At 38.5% G+C, this 11,913-nt stretch overlaps 1 protein-coding gene across 4 annotated transcripts in view; it reads right to left on the bottom strand.

The window, feature by feature from the left end:
* Positions 1–11,913, bottom strand: part of Fgd4 (FYVE, RhoGEF and PH domain containing 4) — a 278,130-nt gene that overhangs the window by 167,962 nt on the left and 98,255 nt on the right. For 2 of the 4 annotated variants that reach the window (XM_029561875.1, XM_008829644.3), the window contains exons 1-2: positions 10,477–10,829; positions 9,790–9,883 (exon numbers count right to left, since the gene is read on the bottom strand). The exons of the other annotated variants lie outside the window; for them this stretch is intronic. Coding sequence is in view for 1 of the 2 variants with exons in the window: in XM_008829644.3 (XP_008827866.1) it covers positions 9,790–9,802 (13 nt within the window). In the remaining variant the exon portion in view is untranslated. Of the gene's footprint in view, positions 1–9,789; positions 9,884–10,476; positions 10,830–11,913 lie in introns of those variants that run through there. 4 annotated transcript variants of the gene reach the window in all.

The following is an 11,913-nucleotide window of genomic DNA, read 5'->3' as shown; positions in this document are numbered from 1 at the left end:
CCAATACTGTAGTGCCCACCTGTAGCTAAGGGAGACAGCCAGCTGTTGTTCTAAAATGATGGATAAATTTGTTTTCTCCTCCTATCTAAATGCCTTTGAGAGGGAACTGACACTGGAGTGGATTCTAACAACTCCAACAGCTATCAAAATACCTGAAAGCAAATCCTGAATCCATCACTCTAGAATCCAGCCTTGGAAGACAAAAGAAAAATGAGGAGGAACGCAATAGAGGGATGCTTTTGGAAGCCCTTGTCAAGAAATTCCAATGGACTCTCATATGAACATTTGAAAATTGCCCTGTTCTGACTTTTTTCTGGTTCCCTGTGTAGAACTTGTAATGCTAATTACTCTTGCCTTGACTTCTTCACATCTCCTATTCAGGATTCATGGGCTTTCTTTTCCCCTTAGAGATAAGAGTGATGCACCTATTCCCTATTGGCAATTTGGGTAATCTCTTCAGAGGATGGCGTGATAAGAATAGGAGGTAGGAACTGGCTAGGCAGTTAGGGTAAAAAGACCCCAAAGAAAAGTAGCTAGTTTCTGGACTAAAAGTCAAAATGTCCTTGGGCCTCTTAGCAAAATCCTCTGTTCAAAAGGCAAAAAATGTTGAAAGGGTTTGGGAGCTTGAATCTAATCCTTAAAAGATTTTAGGGTTACCTCTTCAGAGGGGTAATGTTAGAGTAGCCAAAAGTCCCATTAAAAATAAATAAATCAAAAAAGAAAAAAAAGAAATGAAGTCTGGTGAGGGGGAGGGGAAGAAGGATGGGGGGTTTAAATTTGATTAAGAATTGTATGAAATGCACAAAAGTTCAATAAAATCCTTTTATGTCTAACACCTTATATACTAATTTTAAAAAGTGACATGAATGTGGGAAAGGGACTTACAGGAAGGAGAGTAGGTAACAGGATGGGAGGGAGAGGAGTGTGAGGATGACAGTAATCAGCACGCACTATATAGATGATGAACTCATCAAAGAACAAATTTAATTTAAATCTTTAAAAAAGAGTGAAGTGGGGCTGGAGGGATAGCGCAGCTGTTAAAGGCTAAGGCTAACAAACCACAACGTTAAAAAATAGTGAAGTGTATAAATTTCATACATAAATCAAAGCCAACTAGATATGTGATGAGAAATTAAGTACAGGTTCTGTATTAAATATGGACTATAAGTCCACTTTTCCCATGGTCTCCCAGTATTAGTTACTGATGTGTGATCTAAAGAGCTAGATCTTCAGGCTGTCCTTGACACTTCCTACTCTTCCATCCCCATTCTCGTATCCACTTAATCACTACACCCTAACAATTCTGCTTCTTTAGAGCTCTCAGTTCTTGTCTATGCTTGTGCCACTGTCTTAAGTCTCAGGACTCATCATCACAGTGCTCCTCATGGAAACACTAAGGTTCCTCCTCCTGAAACCCAGCTGCCAAGGTCCTATCTCCAGAATATACACACTGTCTGCCTGCTTAAAATCTCAGTAAGCTCTCCTCATTAACCCCTACACCTCCAAAGCCTGGTTTATAATGACAAATTTTGGTGCTCTTTACCTAATAAATCCTAAAGATTTTAGTCCTACATCCAATCCCAGCACTATAGTTATACAGAAAAATTGTTAAGAACCAAAAAATAATTTGAAGCAAATGACAGATGTAGCAGGCACATGCTTGTATTTTGCTACAGGTGAAGGAACTTGTGTTCTGTGGCCACAGCTGACATAACCTGAATGATGAAGCTTAGCCCTTTATAGTCTCTTTCATTACATCATCTCATTAGGACTGTGTCTACAGCAATCCACAGAGAGCTGTGTAGGACGCTGTGAAGAGGTGGATGCACACTGCATAGTGGGCAAAGAGGTCAGACTTTACAGGGGCTGTTAAAGCTCTTGGTACTTGTGAGGTCTAGATGAATTCATCTCTCCTGGGACCCAAGTAGATGCCGTCTCTATTGTTCGTAGATGTCCCTGCTTTCTCTAAGATAAAAGTACCACATTCTTTCCCAAAAGTTCTAACAATTCATAGCATAGTTTGAACAATATAAAAGGCACTCATCCAGAATATGGGCATTCAAAATATTTTTGCCGATATAATGAAAACCATGTGTGTATATCTTTGATTATATATAGCTTTTTTTCATTTGTGTTTCTTCTTCCATTTTGAATTATACCACTAACCACTTAAGGGCTTCTTAAGTGGTTTCACCATCACTTCTTTAGGATCTTTTGTCCACATTTCCTCTGCTGTCATGATAGTCAACGTGCCATCATTTATGATTATTACTATCATTATGTTACTTAGGTTAACACAATGGCTTTGAATTACTGAAAGTTGAACAAACCCCCCCCCCAAGAACAGAGGCTCAGGGTCAGAAAAGATAAGGTTTTTAAAAATCCCATTTTATTTTACTTAATAGGTGATGAACTTGGAATTGGGATCCATCCCCTAGTCAATGAAGATAGACCTGCCTTACTCAAAAGACTAGACAGGATGACAGACAGGTAGCTTTACATTATGCAACATACAGGAAGCACTGCTGCACTGGATAGCTTTGGTGTCAACTTGACACACCTGGGTTGAGGGAGCCTCAGTTGGGGAATTGCCTTCATTGGACTGGCCAGTGGCCATGTCTGTGAGGCATCTTCTTGACTGTTGAGTGATGTGGGAGGGCAGGCAGGCCTGTGTTGCATAAGAAAGCAGGTTGAGCAGGGACCAAGGGAGCAAGCCAATAAGTAGCATTCCTCCCTGGCCTGTGCTCCAGCTCCTACCTCCAGGTTCCTGCCCCGAATTCCTACCTTGGGCTCCCTGATGAACTGTAACCTGGATATGTAAGCTGACTAAACCCTTTCCTCTCTAAGTTGGTATTGGTCAGAGTGTTTTGTCACAGCAATGGAGAAACAAACTAGGACAACTGCCAATTAGTGTCTAATTACAGTACTTGCATCATCACAAATACATTTAAAACATTGCAAATTAAACTATATATGCTTTGCAGAGGCAGAAGGCAGCTGTGTAAGAGAAAGTACTTGTCAAAGGTTCAGTAGTTGTGTCCTGTAATGGTGTGTGTGAGACAGAGGGGGTGAGGGGAGGACCCACATCCAGTATGTTGGACTTTGACAGTATGGATTTCCAAAGCTATGCCTTTATGACTGTGCAGTTTTCACTTTCTGTGCTAATTTTAGAATATAAATGCCAAGAATAAGATATGACTTCACTGTGTTGTGGTGATGACAGAAAGGTCTGGTCCTCTTCATCCACAATCGATGATAAGATAAGGACAAATTCTGGCTGTTTTGATACTGTTCTCACCAACAGTTACATCATTTTAACTTTTCAGAATATAAAGGATTTCTCCCCAAAATGTTTAAAATCTCATTCTTTAAGAGACAGAGTAAACATTTCCATGTACCTAACATGTCCATCATCATGTCCTGTTCTACATGATCTTAAGTTCTATACTTACCTCCTAGTGTCTCCCAGTCCCATGGACCTCCTATAATCATTTCCTTATACCAGAGGTCCAAGGTATACCTTACCTGCCCAGCAGGACACCCTCGCTGTACCCTGTACTCTTCCTTCACTGTATCACCAATTATTCTGAATATAACAGATGGTGTTAAGTACAGCTCTTTATCCACTATCATCTCCAGTAGTCCTAGCAACAGGGATACAAGGTTTAAAGAGAGTGAATACCTAATGTAGAGCTAGCCAAGCAGCTACTATGGTATGGGACTTTGATTTTTGGTGGTGGGGTGGAAAGGTCTTACTTTGTGGCCCAGAATGATCTGGAATTCACTATGTAGTCCAGACTAGACTACAACTCGTAGTAATCCTCCTCCTTAGTCTCCTGAGTATTAGGATTGTAAGTATGAGCCACCACACCTGACTTAGTGCTCGACTTTAAAATTATGAATGTTCATTATGTCCTGAAATGCTTTGCCAAACATGTCTATTAACATCTTGAATTGAATAAAGCATACACTCAGCATTAGTCCTGAAAGAAAATAGAACATACAGGGCCCCTTTACCACAACATTAAAAAAAAAATGGTTTTTATTTGTGTGTTGGAATTGGAGCATACATGTAGAGGTCAGAGGACAACTTGCAAGAGTCTCTCCTTCTATTATGTTGGTCCAGGGAACTGAATGTAAATCTTCTGGCTTGGTAGCAAGCATCATTAGCCACTAAGCCATATCACCAGTCCTTTAACAAGACTTTTATATGATCCTAAAATTGCTGCCCCCATCACCTGTGTTCTTTCATAAAGTGAGGAAAATATCCCACTACACTGGATCACATGTAGTGACCTTACCATTTAATGTCTTCTATTTAAATGAGACTTTCCTATGTAAGCCATTTCCTGAGTACCCAGTCTAAAGCCTGCTGCTCTAATTCCCTCAACATATTATGTGTGTCTTCATGTAACTGCCATAGCTTAAATGTACACTGTTTAATTATTTATTTACTTTTATCATGTCTTCTCTCTCTACCATGTAAATGTTACCAATGATCTTGCCCTTTGTTCAGCAAATATTTTATGAAGCAATGAAAAGTAAACATTCATGACAGTAACATCTCTAAAGAAAGAATGTCTCAGTGGTGTGGAAGGGTTCCTGGGTAAGGTGGAACATGGTTGGTGAGGGAACCAGAGGATGTGGAAATGAGATAAGCAAGCACAGGCTGAGCATCTGTGAGGTCCCAGAAAAGGCCCACCAAGTCACAGCAGGAATGTGATCCAGGTGATAGGTGTTGACCCTAGAGCAAACTACAGCTGTTCTTTGGACTGTCCTTTAGTGCTTGCTTTACTCCCTACCCAATACTCAAGAGTTATCAGCAAGATTATCATCATTTTACTTTGCATATAAAGATAGCTGTAAGGAAGATAACATGCAAACTACTCAGGGTCCATTTGACAGTTAAGGTTTTTCAAAAGGTGAGGCATTTATAATCTGTTTCTTATGAATTTGGTAATTGAAGAAATTATCTGTCAGACCTATGTTCTCTCTACACACTTACTGAAAATTCTGCCTGTAAGATTTTAAGGTGACCAACCCCCATGTTGGCTCTATATTAGGCCAATACAGTCAGTTGACTTTGCTCTTGTCTTTGTGCTCAATACAAGCCATTTCATAGGTTATGTGAAGTTAGATAACTGCTTCATCTTTATGGGCCTCAAATTCTTCTCTAAAATTAGGTTAAAAACCAGATGATTCTGTTTAGATTGGGGTCTCTATACAAATGTGAAAGCAAACATTTAGAGGCATATAATAGAAACTGAAAAATACCACAAATTTAGTCTGACTGCCTATGTGAATATATTACATCTCATTATTTCATTAATCTGAGTTGAAGGAAATTGGTTTAAAAAAACAGATTTAGGCAAAGAGGAAGAAAAGGAAAGAAGGAAAGAAATACAGTGGAAGTCAGTTACAAAAGAGCAATTAGCCCCACACCATAGTGGGAGTTATTGGTAAAGAGAGAACTTTAAGAATAAGGTGTTGCCAGATACCCTCAAATTCCATCACACTCTGTTGAGGTTACAGCGATGATGATGGAGAACAGGAGAAGCTGCCTATGAGCTGCTCCAGCCACTGCAGCCTACACATACTTCCTGAAAATTTAAGGAAAGTTTGTTTTCTTGTGCTAGAGAAGCACAGAAGTAAGTTATAAAAATGTAAGAGGACAACCCAGGAGAAACAGCTGCCAGTACAGGAGTCAATGGCTGAGGAGCCCCTCTCTCAATGCAGCAAGCTCTGCTCTACAGTTTCTGTGTGAGTTTGCATCTTTCACATGCATGTGTAACAGTAACAGGCTTTCCATCTAACACAGCAATGAAAATATTTGCTGCTGCACACAATTAAGTTCAATCTAATCATTGCTTGCAATTATGTCAACACAGAAATGTGGGATATTGCAAGAGAGAGCAAATTTCAGTGTATCTACTTTCAACAGCCATGGAAAAAAGCTAGCAGACAGCCCTCAGGACCTGTGAGCATGGCAGCATTTACTAGCAATGGTAATATATAACTGATTTTACACTTTACCAAAACCCCTACTAGCTCATCATCCCAGGCAGTGATCCCAAAGGAACTTGAAATCTGCATTCTAAGGGAAAAGGATTCATTTCAGAAGTTAAGTATAATGAGATAACAAAAATATATGAAATTAACCACTGCTGATTAGTTCCATGATGTTCATCTGTCTGAATATGTAAGGTCAGACAGCATTTCAATATGTCAAAACGAAGTATCAAAAAGATATGACTATGAACAGGAAATAAATAAATGGCCAAGGGCTAGGGGTCGGGGATGGGGTGGCTTCATGGGAGGAGATACACAGTGCAGTGATATAAAGGGAATAGAATAGTAAGGATTATCTGGGGTAGGGAATGGGAGGGCAGGGCAGAAGAGGGAGTATAGGGAGGGATAACTAACCCTAAAGGCCTTTAGAAAAAGCCACATGGAAATCTGCTACTATGGAAGCTTCTAAAATTACATACAGGGATCCCACAGACCCTTAATAAACCAACAATACTGGCCACTGTCCCTGCTTCTGGTTACCCACCAGAACTTGATGATAAGACCCTATTGCTAAAGACACTACATATATGAACCATAGAAAAAACAAGGAGAAATCAAGCTAGTACTGACCTCAAAGCTTTATCTCTCCTGGCTAACTTTCATAGTGGTACACATGCTACCAAAAGAAAAAGGTTAATCATTAACCTTATCCAGCTATGAATCCTGCATATTTTAAAAAACTGGCCTGGTTAATTATTCATTAACCTTATCCAGGTATAAATCCTGCTTTTTTTTTTTTTTTTTTTTGTTTTTTTTGAGACAGCGTCTCCCTGTAGCCCCAGCTGTCCTGGAACTCACTATGTAGACCAGGCTGGCCTTGAACTCACAGAGATCTGCCTGCCTCTGCCTCCTGAGTGTTGGGATTAAAGGTGTGTGCCACCATGCCTGGCTCAATCCTGCATATTTTAACAACTGGCCTGTATTATGGGAGTGATAAATCACTTTCTAATTGGATTTAAGGTCCACTTCATAAGATGTAGTCCATAAATGACATTGCTATCAGGTCTAGGAATCTATGGCTAAACAAGCTAAATATAGTATTAAGTGACTCCTAATGACTTATTGTTATATCCACAGATAAAGGCATCTCTCAACTCTTACCAGAGAAGCTTCCTTATCCAGCAGATGGTGATTAACACAGAAACCCAAAACTGAACAATGTACAAAGAATAAAAAACTGAAGAGAAGTTATCAATGAATTGGACACCTATATCAAAGATCTGATTCCAAAGGCTCAGGGATCATTACAGAAGAAGAGGCAGAAAGAGTGTAAGAGCCAGAAGTGGTGGATGGCCATGGGAAAACAGTTTTCCAGACATGTGGGAAGTTACTCATATGAACTCATAGCAATGATGACAGCATGCACAAATACCATGTATGCTCAAGCCATACAAAATCTCATCATAGATGTGGGGAAGTGGGTAAGAAACCCCAATCCTACTTGAGGAATTACTGGAAGCTGATGGCTGCTGGGAAGGGGAGATCAGTCTCTTTAAAGGGTGTGATTCTTGATAGGTTAACCAGGCTCCACTGCATGGACCCACATTGAAGGACGTTTGGGGACACAAAATTTGACATAAAAAATGAGTAGATGAAATTGGGAATGGTGGTAGGAAGGGGGGAGGGTGCAGATAAGGGATCTAAATACAATCAAAATATATTGTATGAAATCCACAAAATATTCAATAAAAAAGGAGACAATATGATCATAGTGAACTCATGGTGAGTTGATTAGCTGTCCTGATGGCTGATGATTTAAATCACTCTAAGCATTTAATTTAGTTTTCTATTTTTTTCCTGTATATTCCTTTTACAAGAAATAATTCTGAACAGTTCATTTTACATATTTACCAACAGAAAACACACAAGGTTCCTTAAGTTGAATTGAAGAACTGAAAAGCCCTTAGAGGTAGAAGAGTAAGCAAAGGGCTCAGAAAACACTGAAATCTAGCACCTCCCACACAGGAAAGATGGGGAAAACCAAAAACAATGCTCTCAGCAGGCCTGAGAATTTGCGCATTCTCAATCCTCATGGAAAGAGACCATGCACCCAATGCTGGGTGTCACTACTGCTGCTGATTTGAAAGGAAGCAGACATCTCCCCAGGTTCTAAAACCCACAGCCCTGAAAGGAACCACAGCCACAGGACTATGCATCCTTGTTCTTGGGTATTGGGTACCTGGATTAGGAATCACAGGTTCTCCATTGACTGACTCTGTGTGGACTGGCCCTGTTGCCTGCTCCTTTTGACTAATCTGAGTAAAGGTCACCCTCAAGAACTGCCAAGTTTGCCAGTGGTTGACCTAACAAAGATATTGGAAACATTTTTTCAATGTAATATTTATTTCTTAAAGTCCCCACATATAGATATTTTCAAGGAAAAGACATTAGTTATGTTGTTATTCACATGAGGCAAAATAAAAATTCCATGAAAAAGGCATAAATAATAAAGGCTTATTCTTAAATCATTTAGAGAATAAAGAATGAAGGCTTATTCTTAAATCATTTAGAGAGGAGTCATCTTTCAATTAGCCCAAATCTATCTTAGATTTTTACGAGTCTCATTCATGCTCTACCAGGTGAGTTAGCTGGGCACTTAGACTCTTTTATATTGAATTAGGCCACTTTTTTCTTTTCCTTTCTGAATGAAACTTCTTCTCAAAGATTTTGGTCACATAATATTAAAAAACCTTGTAGGTTTTATTAGTAGCTATGCTAAAAACATGAACAAGGGGCATCTTAAATGATTTTAAATAAAAATGAGTAGTTACCTGTCAATATCTATAAAATGCTGGGATTATCTATTCTAACACACATTCTTTAAAAACATCATCTTGCCACTTTAACTTAGTAACTGTAGAAAACAATAAGCACATTCACAAAAGCACTGGTGAAGCACACAGATTTTTCTTGCTCATCTCTGCGGCCTAAGTAACTACATCCAGGCACATGGACGAACACATTTCATACCCATTCACTCAAAAGCTGTTTAATATTTGTAAGATACAAAGTAATTAAAGCAACAAGAACATCCAAAATATGATGACTTTAAACAAATGGTTGATTTTGATGGGTAAAATTTATTTTCCTAATAATACAAGATAGATCAGCTGGAAATTTTATATAAATATTAGGGAATTTCAGGTAGACATCTGTTATTGTTGAAAGCTGTTTCTTAGAGGTAGTATGTACCTAGATTAATTTGCATATTTTAAAAAGCTTAATAATAATGCAACTATAAAAGACAGAATTGTAAAGTCAACTATAGCTAATAACAGGAATCCACAAAAATAGGCTTGAAAACCTACTATTGAGATATGAACATGAGTCCTTGACCAATACAAGGTTATCTAATTTTACACCATGTTAAAAAAAAATAAAGCATAGGGTCTATTTGTAATGATTCTTTCTGGCTCTCTAGGCAGCCACTGGCCCTTTAACATGACTACCCAAGAGGATAACAAACAGCACAATCAGAAGGACGGAAGTGCACAAGAAAAGCATTCCCTTGCCATCTTTCCTATAGCAAATAAAATGGCAGACCAGTGAGTATTGGTGCTGTGGTTTAAATGACAGAAAAACTTACACAAAAGAAGAGTCAAGAATATACAGTCCGTACTGTTTTTGTTTTTCACTTTCATATTTTAGGACACAGTTTGGGGAAGGAAATACAATGCTGCTTTACAAAGGACATAGAAGTCCCTTGTTTGAGCTACCAACCTCTTAGCCACATGGAAAAATGTCAGTCATCCATTTGTTAAAGAAACTAAAATTTTCTTCTGCTGTTCACAATATGCAGCACACATTTTAAGGGCTGTGGAGACAAACAAAATAACAAAGGAAGCTCTTGAAATGCAAGCCATTTTCCTAGTTTCACCTTTCTTTATCTTGTCTGAGCCTCCGTCTGTCTACACACTGCCACATTGTTTCCACATGCTCAGGCCCTTGAAACTTGGACAAAAGCACTGCAAAAATAAACTACATAAGCATTACATTTTAAAAAATGTGGTCCAGAACAAGTGCTAATTAGAGCATTAATCTACAAATGTTCTAGACCAGAGTTATTTCTCAAATAAGAACAGACATTGAACATGCTGTGGCCATGGGCAATTTCAGCAAGAACACTGGTGCAGTTCATCACAGAAACCATTTAAAATAACTGTCTACTTTCCACTTTTCAAGGGTCATACTATACTTTCACAGGCAGGATATATTTTTAAACATTAAAGGATAATTTTTTCCTTTTCCAACATCAACATATAATGATACCGGCATTACTAACGGTCTAAAATGAATAAAAGACAAGTGTGCAAGCTAGAGGTTACTTACTGAAGAGCCTAGGGCTTCTTTTCCTTCTTACATACTAAATGTAGTACAAACTGGATACAAAGTGCCAGGGTTACTTACCCGAGAAAAGCTGATTTATCCTTGTGGTTAAAAGTCACAAATGGCTGAAGTACAACTGCCTTCATTTGTTCTTCTAGTGAGCCAAATGGAGCCTCCCAGTAGCCCAGTCCATTGCAGATAATCTCACACCACACAGACTCTCCTGCTAACCCCAACTTCCCAGCCCAGCAAGGATAATCACATTCCAGCAGCGGGGAGTGAACAGATGGTGGATTCCATGGTAACCATCCTCCTAAGGCGATTGGTAGAAGTGTGTGACTAAGGCTTATTTGGTAACAATCGCTGTCTTTGTGCTCCAGCCCTGCAAATCCTAAAGGAAGGAATATGCACAGCCACTCACAATGGCAGGGCTTGCTAGCAGGTGTTTGGTTATTTAAACAAGGCAGTGCAGCCCAACTAAAAGCTTTCGGAAATTCACTCCTGCGGGGACAAAGTCTCAATGTCTCAAGCAGTCTACACTGCTCATTCAGGTAGAAAGGTCACAGAAACTTTCCATAAACAAAACTTGAAAGTTAGCTTGCAAAACCAAAATAACACATTCTAGAAAACTAAGCTGTGTTAGCAAATCATTTTCTGGTCTATAATACCCCTTAGAACTAAGCACTTATTTTATAGGTACTTTTCTAAGGATTTTTAAAACAAATAAGTTTAAATGTATAATGTATCTTATTTTGGAAATAAAGCCAAGCTTTCAAAATCAATTCTTTTTGATGAGAATTGTGAGTTACTGTGTGTTGATTACTGAATGGGAGGGGAGCTGTGAAAAATTTATCTTACTAACCACAGGTTTGAAATCACTTGGTTTTGTACCAACTTTGTTTCTACATTCATGAAAATTAAATGCAGATACTGCAGAAATAGTTGCTCCCCCCAACCCCCACTGCCTAAGGCTAACTTATAAGTCAGAGAATAAATCCTTGAAAGATCAGAGTGGCTGAAAATCAAATGTACCACACAGAAACCAACCATCAGAGATAATTCAGGACTACTGGCACTCAAAATATCTTAAGATGTAAACTTTTAAAAGGACATGGTAAAAAAAAAAAAATTAGGCTATGCCTAAAAAGAAAATGAACTGTATACTGCAACCATACTATAGGTATAACTGCCTCCTTTATCATCACACTCTACCTTAAACTTCAGAGTTCTTTTCTTGGTGTAAACAAGAAATATAATACAAATAGTAAAGGGGGAAAGGTTTAATTATTACTTGTAGCTGGGATAATTTTGTTACTACTAAAAAATAATCAAAAGACCCAAGTAAGATTGTTCATAGTGTCAGAGGTTTAGTTGCTATAACCAAAAAAGAAGTATTAATACTTTTCAAAAAGCCAAAGCCATCACACTTTAAGATTCGATTTACTAACAATGGCTACAAAAAGAATAAAAATTGGGAAGAGCAAGAAATGTGTATGAACTAGTTGAGCAAAAAAAAAG

This window comes from Nannospalax galili, unplaced genomic scaffold (assembly GCF_000622305.1).
Source record: "Nannospalax galili isolate Female #2095 unplaced genomic scaffold, S.galili_v1.0 scaffold454, whole genome shotgun sequence".
Classification (NCBI taxonomy): domain Eukaryota; kingdom Metazoa; phylum Chordata; class Mammalia; order Rodentia; family Spalacidae; genus Nannospalax; species Nannospalax galili.
Note: the sequence above shows the minus strand (reverse complement) of the source record. Positions and strands in the feature narration are given on the sequence as shown.